This window comes from Panthera pardus, unplaced genomic scaffold, assembly GCF_024362965.1.
Source record: "Panthera pardus isolate Hobbes unplaced genomic scaffold, ASM2436296v1 HiC_scaffold_10, whole genome shotgun sequence".
NCBI classification, from domain to species: domain Eukaryota; kingdom Metazoa; phylum Chordata; class Mammalia; order Carnivora; family Felidae; genus Panthera; species Panthera pardus.
In genome coordinates, this window is record NW_026526655.1 from 102970756 (window position 1) to 102993830 (window position 23075).

A 23075-nucleotide genomic window follows, 5' to 3' on the forward strand; every position below is an offset into this window, starting at 1 on the left:
TTGCAGATAAGCAATTAATTTTATTCCTGGGATAAACCCTACTTGGTCATGGTGTATAATTCTTTATATTACATGTTGCTGGATTTGGCTCACTAACATTTTGCCGTCAGTGCAGAGCCCAATGCGGGGCTTGAACCCACGAACCACGAGATCATGACCTGAACCAAAATTAAGAGTCAGACTCTCAACTGACTGAGCCACCCAGGCACCCCTCCTCATTCATTTCTAATTTTAGTAATTTGAGGGTCCCCTCCCCATCCCCCCCACCTTGGTTAGTTTAGGTAAAAGTTTGTCCATTTTGTAGGCTGTTTCAAAGAACCAGCTTTTGGTTTCATTGATTCTTACTCATTTTTCAAGTTTATTGATTTTCTCTCTGCTATATTATTTCATTTCTTATGCTTGCTTTAGGTTTAGTTTGCTTTTCTTTTTCTAGTGTCTTAAGGTGGGAAATTAGGTTATTTGAGGTCTTTATTCTTTTTAACATAACATTTATTGCTATAGATTTTCTTCCAAGCGCTGCTTTAATCACATTCTGTAAGTTTGGTATATTGTATTTTCATTTATCCCAAATTATTTTCCTGTTTCTCTTGATCTCTTCTTTGACCCATTGGTTACTTGGAAATGTGTTCCTTGATTTCCACATATTTGTGAATACCTTAACTATTCCTCTCTTATTTTTTTTGTGTGTGTGCTTTTATTCCACATGGTTAGAGAACATACTTTGTATGATGTTGATCCTTATAAAGAAACTTGTTTTGTGGCTTAGCATATGGCTTATTCCAGAAAATGGTCTATATGCACTTGAGAAGAATGGATATTCTGCCGTTATTGAATGTTATGTTCTGTAAATGTCTGTTAGGTCTACTTGGTGTAATACTGCTCAGGACTTCTATTTCATTGTTGACCTCTTTCCTAATTCTATCCATTATTAAGAGTAAGGTTGTGAAACCTCCAATTACTGTTGCTTAGTTGTGTATTTCTCTCTTCCAATTCTTTCAGTTTGGGGCTTTTGTTAAGTGCATATGTATTTATAATTGTTTGACTCTCTTATTATGATAAAATGTCACTCTTCTTCTCTAGTAATTTTTTTGCTTTATTTTTTAAAATTATTATTATTGATTTTAACATGGCCTCAACCTTATTGAAATCATCAATATCCCAGGCGCATTTACCATTTAAAAAAATCAATTTAATGCTATCAAAAGGTGATAATTCGATTTAATCCTGTTTGTCTTCTCGCCACTGTCGTGAGCCTTCATTCCAGGCCACATAAACAAAAGGACCAACATCACATGGATGATGACCACCGCAACAATAGCAGCATAAAAATAGCTGTCCTTATTGGACATCCCAAAGGCACCTTCAAAAGCATAAGATTTAGTCGTGAAATACAACCCACGAGGTACAGTGATCATTAAAGCTGTGAAGAACAGGAGCGTCTTCAGGGTAGATGCTAATGAACTTTCATTTTTTTCTTTTTTTTTTTTTTCTTTTTTTAACATTTATTTATTTTTGAGAAACAGAGATAGAGCACAAGCAGAGGAGGAACAGAGAGAGAGAGAGAGGGAGACACAGAATCTGAAGCAGGCTCCAGGCTCTGAGCTGTCAGCACAGAGCCTGACGCGGGGCTCAAATTCACGGACCATGAGATCATGACCTGAGCTGAAGTCAGTCACTTAACCAACTGCGCCACCCAGGCACCCCTGAACTTTAATTTCTGAAGTCGGGCGGCTGTAGTGCATTTAGCGCTGCTTTGTCAAGGTGCTCCATGGTGCAGCCAAGTCTACAGCAGGTGATCGGAGGCAGCGGGGCTCAGCGACCACACTGGGTCTGCTCGACTGAAGGCCCACAAAAGCATGCCACGCTGGATGTGCCCTTTAGTAATTTTTTTGTTTTGAAGTTTGATACAAGTATTGACAGTCCAGTTCTCTTCTGGTTGCTTTTCTCTCTCTTTTTTTCTTTTGTTTTTTAAATGTCTGACTTTATTTTTTATTATTTTTTGAGGGAGAGAGAGAGTGCATGTGTGTATGAGTGGGAGAGGGTCAGAGGGTTAGAGAGAGAGACTCTTAAGCAGGCTTCACAGCCAGCGTGGAGCCTGTTGTGGGGCTCAGTCCTATGATCATGAGATCATGACCTGAGCCAAAATCAAGAATTGGAAGCTCAACCAACTGAGCCACCCAGGGACCCCTCTTCTGGTTGCTTTTCCCTGGTATATTATTTTTATCAAATTTGGGAAGTTCTCAGCGATTATGTCTTCAGATTATCTTTTTGTTCCTTTCCTCTTCTTCTGGGACTCCCATCACATGCACGTTGCTACATTTGATGGTGTCCCACAGGTACTGGAGTCTCTGTTCATTTTTCTTCATTCTTTTTCTTTCTGTTACTCAGACTAGATCATCTCAGTTGACCTGTCTTCAAGTCATTGATTCTTCAACCTGCTCAAACCTGGTGTTGTGTTCTTTCAGTGAATTTTTAAATTTCAGTTCTTGTACATTTCAACTCAAGAATTTCTGTTTGATTCTTATGTGTAAAGTCTCTGTTTAATGGTATTATCTTTTTTTTATACATTTTGAAATACTTTCATTTTTTTTTTAAGGTGTATTTATTTTTGAGAGAGAGATAGCATGCACATGTGAGTGGGGTAGGGCCAGAGAGAGAAGGACAGAGGATCTGTAGCAGGCTCTGTGCTGATAGCAGCCCAATACGGGCTCGAACTCATGAACCATGAGATCATAACCTGAGCCAAAGTCAGACACTTAACTGACTGAGCCACCCAGATGCCCCAAGTGATATTTTCTTTTTATGGAGACAGTGTTCCCAACTTACTTCTTTAGATTTGGTTTTTTCGTTCTTGAACATCTTTAAAATAGCTGATTTAAAGTCTGGATTGCCTGGAGAGAGCTCTGTCTTCTTGGCTGCACTCACGTGAAGTAAAGCTTCCACTACATTGAACTTGGGGGAATGGGGAAGGGGAGCAAATTGTGGCTCAAATGCCAGACTCAGCTCTGAGGTTCAGTAGATTTCCTTGAATAAATGGTTTATTCACTGATGTATGCTTTTTAATGATTGTTTTTTAATAATTTTCACCAGCTAAAATGTTTGTTTCACAGGCGGGAAGGGTCCTCAAACCACCATTCTAGAAGTCCTACTTTTGATGACTCAATTTTAATAGTGTATATTACAGTGTATAGTTTCATATAATGCTTTTCAACTATTATTATGTGCCAGTCTCTTGGAGTGTCTCAGATTCAGGATGTACTTGTAAATCTAATTAACTCTTTTGAGCTTGTCTACTCTTATATGGCAGATGTGTGACTAGAGCTTCTTCAGAAGTAGAAATTATTTGTTGTGGGGTGCTGAGTATGGCCAGCCTCTCCTTGAGATGTCCTATTCAGTTTTTCCCCTTCCCTCCACACTTAGAAAGCCATTAGAGTCAGGCTGATTACTGATTCACCATAAAAACACTCTGCTTCTTGAATAAGGATTCTTCTGATGTTTCTTTAGCTGTCAGTAAGTTGTTAAGTATAAATAAATGAATAGAGTAAGGAGGAAGTAAGTGATTTTCTCTATTGTGAATTTTTAATTAGGTAAAAAACAATTTTCTGCTTTTCATGAGTTGTACTTTTATTTTCATTGTAATTTATAAGCTATGCTTTTAAGAAAGATGATGGAGCAATGTTAGAGGCATTCTATACTTTTTAAACTATTTTATTTGTTTTTTGTTTAATGAATCATGTCTTACTTAACCTGAAAAAGAGGCTAGTACAGCATATTAGAGCTTAAAATAAAGATGACAACCTAGTGAATTTAGCAGAAATGTAAAAGTATTCAAGCAATAATATGTAGTTGAAATTAAGGTTTTTATTTGCAAGGATTTATCCTTCTTTAAAAATTTTTTGAAACACACGTTTCTGACCCAAAACTTGAGTATAGCTTTATAATCTCTTTCCTAGAATTTAGATTAATTTAACTTTAATGACAAAATTTTCTTTTCTTTCCTTGAATAATGCTTTTGGCTCTGGAAACTGCACCAGAAATGGGATACTTAAATAACGATATTTTATTTTTATGATTTTTTGTAATAAGCTTTTAGAAATTAAATGTAGAGGGGGACCCAGCTCTCCTGAAGGTTATTTACCAGTCTACATAACACGGCTTGAGAGGACCAGACCAGTTTGGACTGGCATGAATACCCTTTCATTCTTGCCCTTGTAGTTCTGTTTGCATGAACAGTTTTGCTCCAGTGAACCATGGAAAACAGGACTGTTTGAAAAAGCACAGCTATTTGACCTAAAAAGCTTCTTGACCTTGTACTGTGCCTATTTGAGTAACAGGTTTTTAAATTGGCTGATGTCAGTCGTTTTCCTTGTACTCTTTTATCTCCTAACTATTCCCCATGAGCCTTGACTAATATAGAGTATCCTAAGAAGAGGTGACATTTTAAAGGATAGTCCACATTGCAGTGGTTGGTACTTTTTGTACAGGTTTAGCAGACAGAATCTTGAAGATGGAAAAGAAAAGAAGAGAAAAAATGGTGGAGGCAATGATGAATACAGAGTATAGGAGCAAAAGGGGTCAGTTATTGTAGGTGTTCCTTTGAAAGGGGAAACTGGGATAAGGTCAGTAATGAGAAGTGTTTCACTTTTATATTAGTGGAAGTGAAAGAATGTAATTATGAGAAGATAGTGCTTTCTACATTTCAAATTTTTAGAAACCAGGATCTATGATCCAGTTAAGATCACTTACTATAAGTACTTTTTTTAATGTTATTATTCATCTTTATTCATCACCTGCTGGAGTTATTCTCAGTTAAAGAAAAAGCTTCAAAGAGTAACCAAGGGGATCATCCAGCCAAGCAGGTTGGATGAGATTTCATAATATTTGGGATTATGGTTACTTAAACCAGCATAATGTGTTCTGGGAACAGTAGCATTAGTCAAAAGAAATCGTACCTGACAAGTATATACTTTACGATTGTCTTGACAACAGTTACACACTAACTAGTATTTTTTTTAAAGCTTTTTTTCGTCAGTTTTATTTGTGTTTTGCTAATATTAATGCATTTAATCCTCCTGTAACAGTTTCACACAGATGAAGAACCTTAAGTTTAGAGAGCAGAACTAGCTAGTGGTAGTGGCACGGCTTGAATTTGAACCCAGTCAGTGCTAGTGCAAGTTCTAGTGACTCAACTTGTAATAGAGATGTAGGTAATAAAATGATTAGCTATAAAATGGGTTCACTTTTCATTACCTAGTCTTTTAGCAAGGGCTCTTCATTCTTGAGATCTTTTCTTAATTTGTTGCCTTTCATCAGCTAGTTTTTGTTTTCTTCTCACCCCTTTAAGAAAGGCTCTTAGATATTGTATTAAGAGTTTGGTTTGAGAAGCTTTGCGTGTTTCCTTTTACTAGAATGACATTGTGGCTGGGTATGATACTGAGTATTGCTATGGAGAAGTCTATGCCAGCCAGATACTGGCAGTGATTTCCTTTTAATTTTCTTGGGGTACCTTAAGTATTCTTTCCTTATCCTTGAAAGTCAGTATTTTAATAATAATGTGTTGAATGCATTTAACTCTCTATCTCATTTTCCTGGGACATAGTGCTCTTGTTAAATCTGTAGATTATTTTCTCACTTTCAAGGAATTTTATGCATATATTTGTATGTAAACATATACATATACACATACACACAGGTATGTATGTAAATATATATACACACATATATACGTATTTGTGTGTGTATATATATGTATACACATACATACATACGTACATACATACATTATTTTGAATATATTTTTCAGTTGCCTTAGTTGAATTCTTTACCTCAGGATGCAAGTATGCTTATGTTAGATGTTAGAAAGTGTGAAGTTAGTAAACTCTTTTTTTTCCCTCGTTTTGTTGTGATAATATGTCATTTTTGAGTTATTTTATTGAATTTTTTTTAAGTTGCTCTGAGGTTTGTTTTTATTTTGTTATAGATTGGAGTTTTTATTTTTTTATTATTATTATTTTTTTAATGTTTATTTATTTTTGAGACAGACAAGCAGGGGAGGGGCAGAGAGAGATGGAGACACAGAATCTAAAGCAGGCTCCAGGCTCTGAGCTGTCAGCACAGAGCCTGATGCAGGGCTTTGATCTCACGAACTGTGAGATCATGACCTGAGCCAAAGTTGCTCGCTTAACCAGCTGAGCCACCCAGGCACCCCAAGATTGGGGTTTTTAAGTGCTTTTGGGGGGGAAGGGATGGAGCAGGGAAATGAGTACAGCCTAAGCTAAAAATTTAAAGACACATTTATAAGTTATTTGGAGCAGAAAGTATACAGAAAGGTTTCTAATTTTAAGTTTGTACTAAGGTCTTTTGGGTTATACAATGCTGAGCTGTTGATGACACTGGAAGATCTTGTGAGAGGGTGTGAATATACAAAAGAAGTGGCACAGATAAGTTTATGTGGATATTTGTGCTTAATGCCTTGAATTTAAGGAATCATTTGTGCTGCTCTTCATTTTGCTATCTTTGACAGATCCTGTCCAATGAATAAGATTAGTAGTGAACTACACATTTAAAGCACAGTTAAAATACAGGTATATACAAATCTCAAATGAGCAGATCGTAGAAAAACAAGTGTTTGTCTACGAGAGCAAATGTTTTCTGAGCATCTTACATTCTTAGTTTTGGAACCAACAGTAATTTTTTCTTTATTTGCAACAAAACAATCAATGCCTTTAAAAATAAAGCTACTTTCATTAGTGTATGTGTTATCTTACAGTGTGAAGCCCTAGAATTTTATATATGGTTTTTTAATAGATGTTTTTCCCCATTACAGTGTTCACAATAATGTTTCAACTCAGAGTAATGGCTCCCAACAGGTAAGATCATCTTAAGCTTCTAAAGCACTAGAACACTGTAGTTAATTATGACATATAGTGGTATTATTAATTGAATTTTCATAGTGGTATAACTTCAGGAAAGTTTTGTGTGTTTTTCTTATCTGTAAAGTGGCTCAAAAATGAAACCCTTTGTTATTTTATTATCTATGATGTTATAAATGGGACAGGTATCCTATAGAACATTTTCTGTTCCTGTAAATCCTATAAAATGAATAAGACACTGATAGATTATTATTTATCTCTTTTAGAGATAGATCTTTTTGATAGATTATTGTTATCTCTAAGGTAGTCTATAACATTCAAGCATTTGTTTACAGTTTATTTGTTCAATATGTAGATAGTATTCCATTTTAATGTTCTGTTTATAGGTGACGAAGTCTTTTATGTAAGTAAAATAGATGATTTTTATAATTTCTGTCCAAAGGCTTGGGCTGTGAAATCTACTCTACCTGTGGTTCCTTCTGTTCCCTCTGGTCCTGTGCTGGCAGAGATAGAGAATCTTCCAAGGAATCCTGGAACAGACCAGCATGACAGGAAATGGTTTGTTAACTCCTTAAACCGGAATAAAATGTTGCTTGCTTAATGTATTCTAAATTCCCAACCCATAATCTTAGAACACGTTAAATGATTGAAAGCAAATTATTCATATTTGTAAGCTGAACAGAAACATATTATTGAACAGTCAGAATGGAATTGGGAAGACAAGGGATATAAGTGAAGAATGGAATGCAGTTATTTAATTGAAAAACATTGGTCAGCTCTCCTTATTTTGGTTAGTATGATTGGGAGACTGATGGCTGGTTCTCTGAAATGACTTCAGTGCTAGTCCAGTAGAACCTTTTCCGGATCCATAAAGAAAATGTGTTTGCTATATGTTATTCCACACAACATAACACTACTGTTTTGGATGAGTTTTTTCATTAGAGACTGAAGATAAAGCCAAAAGGGAAACATGATTCTAATCTAATAAAGCATGAAATACTCCATTTTGGGGATTGGAGAGAGAATCTGATGACAGAGAAGATCTTTCATTTGCTTAGATTTCCAGGGTCTTTTTTTAGATTCATACACAAATATGAATACTTTGTGGCTTATTGGACTGTAATCAGTAGGGTTCGTTATTTCCCAAATAAATATATGTGGCTTGGAGGGTTCGTAGGGAATTATTTGATTAAGTGGTCATGTTGGTTGCATCATCTGTTCAAGTTGTATGTCTGTGAAATGAACCTTGATAATTTATAGGATTTTTCTCTTTTTTTCTCTTGCTCTTAGTTTATTTATACCTGAAATCTAATGAGTTTCTGTGGTGATCTCAAGGTTTTGGTCAGCTTTCTGTGCAACCAGTTCTTCCTTCATGGTGGTGGGTCAACAGTGGTTGGTGATTATTTTCAGTCTTTGCTATGTAATTGTTTTTCACTGTTATTTTGGCTTAACTAACTTGCAAGGTGCTTTGCTCTTCATGGTTGGGCATATTTTTACCTCAGTTCCAAATAATTTGATTACTTTCTGAGATTGAGGGAATCCCCCCCCCCTTTTTCCCCCCTTTTCCTTTTACCTGAGAGTGTGGTAGGAGAACTTTGTGTATGTGTGTGCATGTGGACACACACTTCAAGTATAAACAGTGAGGCTTCTAAATATCAGATTTTAGTCTTTATTTTTTTAAGCCATTAGAAACAGTTCTTCACTTTCTTACTGAACACACAGCTCCAGTAAGCAGCTATGTTTTATTGCCTTGATATTAACACCAAGTCTGTTGGCAAGGAAACCAGTACTGAGACTTCAACTATAAAAGAACTGCCTTAATACATGCTTACCTTTTATACTAATGTGGAATGAGAGTCTGGTTTTTTGTTTTCTGGTGTTTTTTTTTTTTTTCATACTATATTATGACACTAAATCTTTATTGAGTTTTCTGATTTTCCTGGGCACATATTTAAATCTGTTTAATTTGATTCATTAGGCCCTAAGTTCCTTTGATACAACCTTTAGAAATAGACAATACTGAATCTGAGAGTATTGAATTTCAAGGGAAATGAAAAATTTGGAGCTATGTGTCCTTCCTTCATTTACTTGTGCTGAGACCTCCTTTGCTGAAATGGAGTAAAATGATGATCCTGAAAACCTAATGAGTCTCAGTGTATGTCAGCAGTGGCGTGGAACTGAATATACAGCTGATCTGTTTTGGAGCTAATGGATTCCCCAGCCTGAATTTAAAGTGCATTTTCTATTTCACTTTTTGTTTCTGCATGCTTTGCTTGTTATTAATGCTTTTAAGTGAATATAAAACAGTCCTCCTTTAGAAAGTGATAAGTTAATAAAATTTGGAAATGCTCCCTAGATTTGAACAATTGGGCAGAATAATAGACTATAATCAGGTAGATAAATTTTAACCATTTTAATCTAAACCTACTTCACATTCAGTTCTTTAGCTTTCTCTTGCTAGTATGTTCTAAATGGCACCATTATTTCAGTAAATGATTTGATAACCGGTAATGTAGATATTTAGAGTCTTGATTATTTAGAGTATCACCTTTTGAGAAACAGTTTATGTATTTTAAACCCATTAAACCATTTATAAACAACAAAAACAAAATCGAATAATATTTGCGAAATCTTGCCTATATTGGGGAAAACATAAACCTAATTTAATGTCCTAAGTTTTCAGAGTCTGTGTGTTGAGGGTCATGAATTTTATGGGATAGATTTGATGAACAAATTGTATATCGGTTGAAGAAAAGATGATTTTATTGTAAAAAAAAAAAAAAAAAAAAAGTTCAAATTTATTCTAAAATCCTTTTAGCTAATTTCTTTTCAATTTCCCTAAGGAAAGAAAGGTGAAGATTCATGTTTCAATTGAGTTAGAAAAGTGTCGTATTTAAAAGTCTAGTTTTAGACCTCTTTTATAATTGGGATGATTTTTTTTTTCTTTGTAATTGTCTTAAATATGTGCTGCCCTTATTGCTGTGTTGAAAAACCTTGATCTTCTGAACCGTGACAAATGTTTTCTTTCTACTGGAGGACTCTGGTTATTTCTAACCAGGAACTGCTTGTATGCATGCTTCATTCTCATAGTTCTGCAGGTCTATTCTATAGCACTGTGTGATAAAAGGTTTCTTAATATACTTACTAAACTGTTCCTTGGAGGGGCTTTATAGTCTCATCACATTATCTGTACCTGTTGAATTTTATTCTGAGGTCCTGTGAACTTTGATTATAGAAGGAATAGCAATTCTCCATTGTTAATTGGAAACATTGATGTAAAATTACATGGCCTCTGAAGGTAGTTGTGGAATTTTGTTTCCTGGGTTTCAGTTTTGTGAAATCCCTTAATTTGGGGAATAATTCTCACAGTTGCCCTTTTCTATGTGTGCCTTTATCCGTAATTTAGAACTGTCCTTGTATTTTATGATTTTTTTAAATGTTTGTTTATTTATTTGGCGGGGGGGAGGAGAGTGTGTGAGCATGAGCCAGGGAAGGGGCAGAGAGAAAGGGAGACAGAGCCCCAAGCAGGCTCCTCGTTGTCAGTGCGGAGCAAAACACGGGACTCCATCTCATGAACTGTGAGATCATGACCTGAGCCGAAATCAAGGGTTGGGCGCTTAACTGACCCACCCAGGCACCCCAAATTGTCCTTTTAAATATCTGAGTGAAGTCAGTTATATTTTTTTCCTTTTTATTAGAACTTCAAACAACATTTCTACCTTTGATTTTGATACCAGCATCAGGGACAGATAGAGTGTTTTGCTCTTGGTGAAATTTCCTCTATTTAATTCACTTAACTGACTCTGATTACTTATTGATATTTCCATATTGAGCTTTTCTACTACATATAACTGTTGATTCTGTCCTCCCCCCTCCCTTTATTCTTGAATGTCATTGCATGGAGTAGATGTCAATAACTACTCATAACAGTGGTGCATGCTGGTCACACTGCCTTTCTCCTTTGTTACCTCTTACACATTCATTTTCTCCTATTCCTGTAGACTAACTGTGCTCCCCTCCCACTCCCCAACCATCCAGGCTCTCTGCTGCCAGTGACTGCTGTCAACGTGGTGGAAACCAGTGGAACACAAGGGCCTTGTCCCCACCCCAGCCTGCACATAGAAACTACACTGACTTTGTCCATGAGCACAATGTGAAGAATGCAGGAGTCCATCATGATGTTCATTTTCCTGGCCAGGCAGCCATGACTGAGATATAAGTGTTAAGCCTATTAGATACTGGAACTCTTTGTCATGCAAATTGATGGTATACATTTTTTCTACACAGAGGATTGGTCACATTAGGAGAATTTGGGAGAAGTTATATTGAGTCACTAGTCGTAGTGTTGGTTGTAATTGAATAATTCTGTGAAAGGGAAATGATGTTAAGCTGTATGCCATCAGTGATAATGACAAATGCTTTTGTGTTGAAAGGGTATGTATATCATTGTAATTTTGGAAAGATTTTTCATGATTTTAACATGTTAATGCATCATTCAGAAGATGTCTCAGGAGAAGGTTTGTGTAAAAGCTGCCTATTATCATCCTACCCAAGCCATCCAAATAGATTGCAGTTAAAAGAATCAGACAAAGTAATCGTACACTGAGAAGGAAGCATATCCAGGCACCCTGTTTCAGTCTTTGGTGATACTTTGATAGAACTACTTTTCTATACCATTTTTAACACGCCTACAGTGACCCATGCCTTAATTTCAGTTAAGTGCCTAAGATTCTGTAATTGTAATTAATGTAATTTATAATTAAAAGCACTTTTAGTTTTTACAAACGCAAGAATTTTAATTTACCAAAATGTCTAGAAGTCACATTAATGATGTGATTCATGTAGAGAGAGAGAAATCTGAATGTTTACTTTTGTATGATTAACTAGTTAACCAGTGGTTAACTGAATTTTGTTACGTTACTGCTGAATGGTTGTACAAAATGGAAAATTATCCACTTTTGTCTTTTCATATTCCTCTCTTCTTTTTTCATCTTATGCATCTGATAGATTTCCCAGGTTTGCAGCAGCCTCATAATCTGGCCTTAAAATAAAATTCTAAGGCCAAAACCATACCACTTTCAAATGGATTGGATATATTACTATTTTTTGTCCTTCATGAACTCTGAATGTAATTATCCAAGCTCTTTGATTTAATTCATAGAGGCAGGTTACATGAAAAAAAGTACATTTCTAATGTAATGGAAATTGATGTAAGAGAAGCATTTCTTTTGCCTTCCTATAGTTTTTTAGAAATTTTAACAATTTCCAAACCTTAAAACTATGTATATAATAGTTTGAAGATATTTTATAGTCTGAGAATTCATAATACTTCAAGATAATGAAGCTTTATTATAAACAACCTAACCCATATACCATCCATTTACCTCCAACGTCAGTCTTATCTCTCTCTGCTAGACAAAGACAAAGGTTTCAGAGGGTGTTATTATTGGACTGTTGGTTGCAAATAGCATACAACTTGTCAATAGGAAATATAAGTAAGCAAAATTAAGTAAGACCTAGGAATGAGATTTATAAAAGCAAGTTTCAGCCTGTGAGTTTATCAATCATTTTAAGGAGACAGAAGTTCAAAGTATTCTTTAGCACATCCTGTAAACCTGTAAATAGGAACAGATCCATATCTTAAATAGCCTAGCTCCCTCCCTAATTCTATCATCATAAAACATGCTTAAAAATGACCACTAATGTATGTTCCTCATAGTTGTTTTAGACTTTACATGGCTCAGATTATAATTGTTAGGTATTGTTGATGGTAATTTTTTTCTTTAAAACAGGGAATTTGAATTAACATTTTAAGCACAAAAACTTTGGTTTGTGTCATTCAGGAGAAGATTTCATGGATGTGACTATGATTAAGAACTTCCTATTTCTTTAAAAGTTTTTTTTTTAATTTGTTTTTAATGTTTATTATTTTTGAGAGAGCGCGTGAGTGAGCATGAGTGGAGGAAGGGCAGAGAGAGAGGGAGAGGGAGGGAGGGAGGGAGGGAGACAGGGAGGGAGACAATCTGAAGCAGGCTCCAGGCTCCGAGCTGTCGGCACAGAGCCCGATGCGGGGCTTGAACTCATGAACTGTGAGATCATGACCTGAGCTGAAGTCAAATGCTTAACCGACTGAGCCACCCAGGCACCCCAAGAACTTCCTATCTCTATAATAGAAACCAAAGGAGTGTATAGAAACCAAAGAAATAATAATAATAAAGGTTTTTAGGTCTTTTAGTAAATCCCAAGGTTTGACTTTTCGTACTTCAAATATACCTTAGCAGAATCTTAACTTTGGGAATTAGGGGAAGGATTGTAATAATAGAAGAGTAAGGTCTTCAGTTTGCATTGAAAGTGGTCATTTCTATAGAATTTGAGTTAATCAGTAATGTTACATTTAAGTGATGGAAGAATCACATCATGGTTATATTTTCTTTGAAAACCTAATATAATAGTTCATTTATAAAGTCCTGGATAATAGAAACTGGATTAGAGGGGAGGGGGCGGGGAAAGTAAAGGACTAAGACTGGGTGGTAGTAGAATTAAATTTGTCTATTATAAGTTTCTATATGATCCAGGATTTCATATCAAATATTGTGAAAATTCGTGTTACTGGTAATTTCAAGATCCACGTTTCCATAGCTATGAAGAATTTACAGGTCATTCATTCTAAATAAATTGTCACCAACTTATTTATATTTTGCATTTTATTATGCCTTAAGGGTTAGTGATCATACATTCTAGATTAGGGAACTAATATCCTCTAGAAGTACCTTAGTTGGTCACTATCCTTTTGATCAGAAGGAGCCAACCACACAGAGCTCTGGGACCATGTGATTCAACTTCAGTGCTTGGGCTAATTTTATTTAACATAGTTTTAACATCTTGAATTAGGTTGGCTATGTTTCAACTGCACTTTTATAAACAGAAACTTACAGAAACACAGCAAAGCTAGTGATCTTCATACTTTCACACATGAAAATAGAAGATCTTGTGATTATTAAAGGCTTTTACCTGTCTCTGAGTGTAGTCTAACCCTTTTGACCTTGATAGGGTAGTCACAGATACACTGTACTTTTAAATGGGTATATAGAGAAAAACAGAAACTTAATATTTGTCCTGTTGTGTATATGCCTATATTTTAAAAAGCAACTAGTATACAAACATTCTAATACTGTAATGTCAGTATAATTCAGACCCTTTTTAGGTGGATTTTAAGTTGTTTAAAGTGCTGACCCAGGAAATGTTGTTTATAACACTTGGGTGAATCTTTATTGTTAAAATTGTCCAGGATGTAAAAGATGCTTTGTAAACATCAAGATAAAAAACTGAAATGTCTTCTGAATGGAGGACACGCAGATAACTTGTTTCATGGGATAAACAACGAACTGGACCTTGATTACGGTAGTTTGTTTCACTAGATTTTTACATACTTATTTGGTTGATATGCTAATGATTATTTTGATTAGTAGTCTTGTTGTATCACTTTTATGTGTCCTGATGTCATGCATTTCATCATTCCATCTTGCTAAAACAGGAAAATAGATGAAGGGGTGGTGGAAATAATGGACGATTATGGTGTCTTGAGTTTCAGGAGGAAGAGGAGTATTGTGATGACAGGCTTTACAGGAATAAGAAGACTAATCCTCATCTTTGATCCCTTTATTTCCATATGTATTCATAGACGTAAACTGACAAAGTAGGGGGATGGTTTTCCATATTAGTGCAGCACGTTCTGATGGTGAAAGCAGTAATCATTTGAAACAGCGCTTTAACTGTTTTGGTTGGGGCATACGCTTCATTTTGAAACCATAGTTCATTGCTTGAAAGGCTGTTATTTTTTATGTGTTAGGCTTTAAATATTGGGTCTGAAAATATTAATATCAAGTTGCATTTATTTTATATCTTTGGTATATAGGGTTTGTCATGGATTTGCAAAAGTAAAATCCTCTTGTATTAGTCTCTTTACCACCACCTACTTCCTTCCTATATTTTAATGTAAATTATACCACATCGTCAGTTATACCTGGCTTCCAGAATGGTCAGTGCCTGCATGTGATAGAATTTGCTAGAGATAGAATTTGAAGATCCTTTTAGGGTGGGGAAACCTCTGTCTGTGCCTCTGTCTTTCTGCTGTCTCTCTTGTGGGCTTCTGTCTCAGTATAAAATGTTATTTGTCAAATCCTTTCTTGTTAATATGAATCCTATAATATTTTTTCTCAGCTCCCTTTTTTGAAGAACATAAAATTTTCTCATGCTCTTTTCTTATAACTTATCTTTTTACTTTAGTCATGTGAAATCCATTGTGAGAATTTTGTTTCACCCACTGGACATGAACTTTGGTGATAGAAATACTAGGGTAAGAAGCATGTCACTTTCACTGGAATATGTGTTATATAACTTCACTTCTTTAATTCTGGCTAATGTGTAATACATTTGAGCTGCTTTGAGCATTTTGGGTTGGTGGGGAGTACTGTAATATTAGCCTTTTTAGAGAATTAGTGAAGAGGAGAAATTTCAAAAGAAGTTGGTGAAAGGAAAAAAAAATTCTGTGGCTTTTTTAATGATACATTTTTTAATTTTTATACTGAAGTAGAAAAGCAAGTGTTCCTGTTTTTCCTGAAGGAATTGTTCTCACAATTTTTTATTATTAGATAATTACCTAAGCTTTTGTGTTCCTAACAGCAAGCTGTGGCCTTCATTTTAGGTGATGGTGCTCAAGTGAACTTTTTACATTTTGTTCCTGACACCTGGCCAACATTTTGTTTATATTGGCATGGAGGAGAGCTATCTGACTTGGAGAACAACATTCTCCAGGAGTGTGACTGAAGACTCCCTTGGTGGTGTAATAAACCTATACCTCCTCCTCTTAAAAGCAGGTTTAACAGCTGCAGATCTTATTTTTTGTTCTTGAAGGAATTCCCATTTGTTTTGTTTTTGAGTAATTTTAATAAAGAAGAAGTGAGCTATACTAGTGTATGGTTAGGATCTGTGGGAAGTTGCAGATTCCTTAATAAGGTCTGGTGTATTGACTTATGACTGATTATTGTTAATATTAAGTGAAAAAATATTTTCAATTATTAGGAATGGGTGGAGTAAAAGAAAATGAAAAGTAAGAGATGATAACAGGAAGACAGTTGATGGCCTGACTTGTCTTATGGAACTGGTTGGAAGACTATCCAGAGAAATTACGGAAAACATCCCAGCATGTACAATGCCACATATGTACCATTACTCAGAAGAATTTCCTATAACAGGGCTATGTTTGTAGCCCAGCTAATTAGCTTCAGGGATTATTTAATTATAAACTCTCTAGGAGTTTGGTGGAGATTAAGAACTATGTTTTGGGGCACCTGGGTGGCTCAGTTGGTTGAGTGTCTGACTTCGGCTCAGGTCATGATCTCACGGTTTGTGAGTTCGAGCCCCATGTCGGGCTCTGTGCTGACAGCTTAGAGCCTGGAGCCTGCTTCAGATTCTGTGTCTCCCTCTCTCTCTCTGCCCCTTCCTTGCTTATGTGCGCGCGCTCGCTCTCTCTCTCTCTCTCTCTCTCTCTCTCAAAAACAAACATTAAAAAGAAAAAAGAATTTTTTTTTTTTTTTTAAAAGAAAGAATGAACTATGTTTAACAACTTACATTAATTCTTTCTGGGAACACCAGCATCAAAACGTTTGGAAGTCTTTAGAAAGACTTGTGGAGATTTGAGTAGAATGTCCAGTTTATCACTTTAAGTGGAACTTAACAGATAAACTGGAGTGATAGTAGTTAAAAGTACTTGTGTCTTGGAAAGATGTTGAATCTTGGTGCGAAGGAGTTTCAATTTGGTAAGGAACCCTGGGCCAATCACTGCAAATGTTTAAGTTGAAGACTGGGGAGGCTTGTATTGATATCTCCATTTTAAGTTCACCTCGTTACTTGTTGAGTACCTACCAGAGCACCTCCTTGTTCCTCACTTCCTCATATGCAGTCACTTATAGTTACTCTTTTGTATGTACCCTCAGATATCTTCCCCTGTTGTGCACATCTGGTTCAATCCTGGCTAGATCCACTCTGTCCACTGTACATGTAGATGGAGAATATGGAATGCAATATCGTTGAATGGTCTCTCTTTAAATTTTGGCCACTGAGCTCAAATGGGTCTTTAGATGCTGCCTGAAATCCTGTCACATTTTCTTTCTTAATCTATTCATTGTCACATTGTGCTGGCAGTAATTTCTCTTCTTTCAAACTTCCACCACCTCCTCAGCTCTCACTCCTCACTGTCAGTTAATGACCTTGCTTCCTACGTTCTGGAGAAAATAAGCAGAAGAGATCTGTACACTCCCGCCACCTTATCAGTCCACTTCTTTCCAATTGGTCATATATACTCTGCTATTCCTGTTGTTCGTCTCGGTGAACTATCCATTCTCTTATTTAAGGCCTACCTCTTCACTTGTCTTCTAGATCTTGACTCTTAGCTACTCAAGAACATCATTTCAGCAATGCTCTCTTGTGCTATAGCATCATTTTTCCCCTCTCTACTGGAATATTCTCATCAGCACAGAAACACCGTATGATCTCTAATATTATTAAAAAAAGAAATCCTCCCTTGAATCCACCTTCCCCTTTTGGCTATTCCTGCATTTCCTTGTTTCACTTACAGCAAAACTCCTTGCCATGAAAGAATTGTCTGTATGGTTTCCCCTCCTCATTCTATTTTGAACCCATTCTAACCAGACTTTGCCAACTAAGCTGCTGTGTATGATTGTGCAGGTCGTGTCCTGAACAAGGGTGCCACATTCGAGAGGACAGTGATCACATATTTGTGACAGTGGTTTTCCAGCAGGTGGCACTAAATTTCTTGTTCTAATAAAAGCATATTCTATGACAGTTTTGTAAGAGATGCAAGTAAAGTGTCTTTGGGAGGGACATTGTTTAAATCCACATAAAGATTCTGTACAGGCTAGTAGTGTTCTGCTACCACTCCACCAGAAGAGTTTTTGTTAGTTCACAATGACCACATTTCTCATTCTGCATTAATCTTCAGTCAAGTTAGCATTCATGACAGTTGCTCATTTCCTTCTTCATGAAATGCTTCCTTCACAGAGCTTATCTCTTGTCATCTACCTCACTAGCCATCATTTTTATTAAAAAAAAATTTTTTTTAATGTTTGTTTATTTTTGACAGAGAGACAGATCACGAGTGGGGGAGGGGCAGAGAGAGAGGGAGACACAGAATCCGAAGCAGGCTCCAGGCCCTGAGCCGTCAGCATAGAGCCCAATGCGGGGCTCGAACTCACGGACTGTGAGATCATGACCTGAGCTGAAGTCAGACGCTCAACCGACTGAGCCACCCAGGCGCCCTACCCCCCCCTTTTTTTTTTTTTTTTAAATTTTATTTATTTTTGAGACAGAGAGTATGAGCAGGGGAGGGGCAGAGAGAGAGGGAGACACAGAATCTGAAGCAGGCTCCAGGCTCTGAGCTGTCAGCACAGAGTCCGACACAGGGCTCAAACTCAACAGACTGTGAGATCATGACCTGAGCTGAAGTCAGACGCTTAACCGACTGAGCCACCCAGGCGCCCCACTAGCCATCATTTTTAGACCCTCTTTTAGTTTCTCCTTATTTCCCTAATCCCCTAAAGATTGTTTAGGACCTTTTCTGCAATAACTCATTTCCTTGGTAATCTCAACTAGTGTTATGGTTTTAGGTGCCATTTATACATTAGTAATTTCCCATTTTATATCATCAGCCTGGACTGCTTTGTTTCCAGACTCTCATATCCAACTGCCTGTATGACATTGCTACTTAGATATCTAATATAGGTATCTTAATTTTAAAAAACTTTTTATTTCAAAATAATTTTAGGCTTACAGGAAGTTCAAAGATCTTGCAGAGAGCTCTCATACCCTCCCTCATTAGTTTTACTGAATGTTAACATCCTACATAGCCATGGTACAATGGGACGATTATCAAAGAAAGGAATTAACATTGGTACAGTTCTAACTAAACTGTGTACTTTATTCAGATTTCACCAGTCTTTCCACAAATGTTCCAGGATCTTATCTGGCCCCCTTCCATCTATGATCTTCAGGCTTTGATGACCTTTTGAAGATTACTGCTCAGATACCTTGTAGGATGGTCCTCCAATTTGAGTGTATGTGATGTTTTTCTATGATTAGATTGAGTCTATGGGTTCCGGGGGAAAATACCACAGAGGTGATATTGGGACATCTCAAATTTAATATGTTCAAAATTGAACTCCTCGTTCAATTTTTCTTATCTCTGCTGTTTTTCCTAGCTTACTAATTGGCAGTTCTGGTTTTTCTGTTGGTGGGCCGGTGTGTTTCAGGCTTCATACCAGAACTACTAAATCAGAAACCAGAGATAAGACAATTCCATTTTAATATGCTCTCCTGGAGATTCTTTTGCATACTAAAGTTTGAGAAGCACTGTCTTATATCAGGGCCCCTAATAATTCTCTTGACTCTGCTTTGTTTCTACTCATCAGTCAGTGAGGTCTGTTCTTTCTTCAGAATAGATACAGAATCCCTTACTTGTCACCATCTCCACTGCTCCCATCTTGTTTCTTTCTTTTTTTTTTTTTTTAAGTTTTTATTTTAATTCCAGTTAGTCAACATACAATGTTATATTAGTTTCAGGTGTACAGTATAGTGCTTCAGCACTTCCATACACATCATCTGGTGCTCATCTTTATAAATATACTCTTTAATCCCCATCTCTTTTACCCATCTCCCCACCCAGCTCCTCTCTGGTAACCATCAGTTTGTTCTCTGTAGTTAAGAGTCCGTTTCTTGGTTTGCATCTCTTTTTCTCCTTTGCTTATTTGTTTTGTTTCTTAAATTCTACATATGAGTGAAATGGTATTTGTCTTTCTCTGACTTATTTTGCTTAACATTATACTCTCTGTCGTTGCAAATGGCAGGATTTCATTCTTTTTATGGCTGAGTAATATTCCATTGTGTGTGTATGTGTGTGTGTGTGTGTGTGTGTGTGTGTGTGTGTGTGTGTCTCACATCTTCTTTATCCGTTCATCAATTGATGGACATTTGGGCTACTTGTGTATCTTGGATCAATAATGCCGTTACAAAGGGTGCTTGTATCTCCGAAGTTGGACACTTAACTGACGTGAGTCACCAAGGCATCCAAGGATGAATTAATCATTATAGACTAACAGCCATAGCAGAAGAAAATTTTAACAGCAGAGTAAAAGGAATAGTTGAGGAATTATGAGTGGCATTTGAGTATGAGTACAGAATTCATGGGGAGGTATGATAATGATAGCTGACATTTGAGTACATCTGTGACTGGCATTCATTGTTTGGAGGTACAGGAGTACCTTATTTCTTATAGAACTCTGTAAGATATTTAGGCTAGTGAAGAAATTAAGGCACAATAAGGATATAACTTCTCCAAAGTTACATTGCTAGTACATGGATAGGCTGGGGTTCAAAGTCAGCTTGGTCTTAGAGACCAGAATGATACCCACTGCACTGACTCCATACATTGTAAAGCTTGGTGGGGCTAGATTGTGGAGAGTCAAAAGGAGTGTCATAGGAGTAACTTTCTAAAGAGGCAGTGTGAAAAATGATTGTCAATTTGTGGAAGATTAGATAACTAAAGTATGCTACATCCATACTATGTAATTGATAAAGAATGAGGAAAAGTCTCCATGTACGTGGTTATTGAGTGTGTCAGTCATCCATTGTTCAGTAACAAACTCCAGTGAAGTGTCTCAGGTATGTTTTCATTTTTATAAAAATCAAACCATGTATATATTTGTAAGTGTACAGAAAATGAAGCTGGAAAGATAAACTGAATTTTCGAAGCAATTTAGTAGGTATAAGGGAGACTTTTCTTTTTTTTCTTCTTTTTTTTTTTTTGTTAGCACCTACTATAAATAACTTAAAACAAATTAAAATGCCCCCATATGTGGTGGGAAACAGGACAGACTGCTTCAGGTAAGTGTCCATGAAAAAGAAGATGGATAGAAGAGATAATGTCATATATATTTCTTTGTACATTCTTGAGAAATGGATGTGTGCTAGGACATTGCCAAAAGTCACAGATTAAAAATGTAATGTCTAACTACATTTTTAAAAACTTTTTGGGTATATAATCCACTGGTTTTTAATATATTCACAAAGGTGTACAACTATCACCACTATAATTCCAGACATTTCATTATCCCCCAAAGAAACCCTTCCCCATTAGCGCTTAATGCCTATTTTCCCCTCCCCACCAAGCCCTAGCAAACACTAATCTGTCTCCATAAATTTTGCTAGTTCTGGAAATGTCTCATAAATAGAATCATATAACATGTGACTTTTTTGTCTGACTTATTTCACTTAGCACAGTGTTTTTAAGATTTATCTGTGTTGAGGCCACCTGTATTGGTAGGTAGAGCATGCAGCTCTTGATCTCAGGGTTGTGAGTTCAAGCCCCATGTTGAGTGTAGAGCTTACTTAAAAAAAAAAAAAAAAGTTTTATCCATGTTATAGCATTTGTATTTGATTTCTTTCAATGGTTTGGTATATTCCCTTGTATGCTACATAATCTTTTATTCATCAGTTGATGGACACTTTTTGGTGATTGTCCATACTGCTCTCAAAATTCAGGAACAGATTTTTTGTTTTTTAATGAACATGTGTTTTCAGTTCTTTTGGGTATATAGCTAGGGGTGGAATTGCTGGGTCATATTAACTGTATTTAACATCTTGAGGAGCTGCCCAAATTGTTTTCCAAAGTAGCTGCACCATTTTACATTTCTACCAGCAATTTTGTTGCCTTTTTCATTATAGTCATCTTGGTTGGAGGGTGTAGCTCATTGTGACATTGAGTTGCATTTTTGGGGGGCTAATGATGTTGGGTATTTTTTATATGCTTATTGGAAATTTGCATATCCTTTTTGGAGAAATATCTATTCACATTCTTTGCCCATTTTCAAAATTGGACATAGTAATCCTTTCTTTATCTGTAGCATCTCAAATTCTGTCTCCTTTTGTTTGTGCCCCTTTTTTCTAGAGCCGTATCTTTATTTAGTCTTTTTATAGAACAACACTTTATTTATTTTTTTTTTATTTTTTTTTTTTTATTTTTTTTTTTTAATTTTTTTTTTTCAATGTTTTTTATTTATTTTTGGGACAGAGAGAGACAGAGCATGAACGGGGGAGGGGCAGAGAGAAAGGGAGACACAGAATCGGAAACAGGCTCCAGGCTCCGAGCCATCAGCCCAGAGCCTGACGCGGGGCTCGAACTCACGGACCGCGAGATCGTGACCTGGCTGAAGTCGGACGCTTAACCGACTGCGCCACCCAGGCGCCCCTCACTTTATTTTAAAATTTTTTTTTTTTTTTTAACGTTTATTTATTTTTGAGACAGAGAGAGACAGAGCATGAACGGGGGAGGGTCAGAGAGAGAGGGAGACACAGAATCTGAAACAGGCTCCAGGCTCTGAGCTGTCAGCACAGAGCCCGACGCGGGGCTTGAACTCACGGACCGCGAGATCATGACCTGAGCCGAAGTCGGACGCTTAACCGACTGAGCCACCCAGGCGCCCCAACCCTCACTTTATTTTAATTTTGTGGCACATTATATGTGTCCCTACCTATGTGAGGCAGATTGTATAGAATGAAAACAAGGCCCAGTGACAGTTAAGTCCGTTTGTGAACAGCTCCTGTAGCAGAATAATTAGTTATTTCTCTGTTTCAGAGAGACAAAGTAAAAAAGATTAAGTAAACAGTAATTACATCTTGGAGTTCACATCTTTATGAGATGGGGTGCTCAGGGATGAATTCTTTTAGAAATTATGCTTTTTTAATTCTTTTTTGGCTTGCTTACCTGTAGATTGTAATCCTTTATCTGTTTGCAAGTTTCAATGGGGAAGTTAAATAAGTCTTTTTGGATGAAGATACAGTAAGAATGTTCCATTTAAATGGCACACATTCTTCCCTAGGGAAGAAAAGAGTGGATGCATCAAGTTTGTTTAAGCAGTTATTGAGAGCCATGTGCTAGGTTCATTGGTGTTTCATTTTCTATTGATGTGTAACAAATTACTAGAAAATAGATAAATCCTGAAGTAGCTTTTGCAGACTTCTCAGTCAGGAGAGGTATTTTATCTGATGTTACTTAATGAAAATTTCAATAGCAACAGCACGCAAAAATGTGGCGCAAATGATCTTCAGATACATCACAGCCTGTTCTAAAAT

General features: G+C 36.4%; 1 protein-coding gene across 6 annotated transcripts in view; it reads left to right on the forward strand.

Annotated features, from left to right (window-relative positions):
• EPB41L5 (erythrocyte membrane protein band 4.1 like 5) overlaps nt 1-23075 on the forward strand; it is a 140963-nt gene that overhangs the window by 62268 nt on the left and 55620 nt on the right. For 4 of the 6 annotated variants that reach the window (XM_019469374.2, XM_019469371.2, XM_019469372.2 and 1 more), the window contains exons 15-16: nt 6827-6869; nt 7315-7430. In XM_019469374.2, the coding sequence (XP_019324919.1) occupies nt 6827-6869; nt 7315-7430 (159 nt within the window). Of the gene's footprint in view, nt 1-6826; nt 6870-7314; nt 7431-10910; nt 14269-23075 lie in introns of those variants that run through there. The other 2 variants (XM_053909728.1, XM_019469375.2) reach the window with 2 other exon arrangements.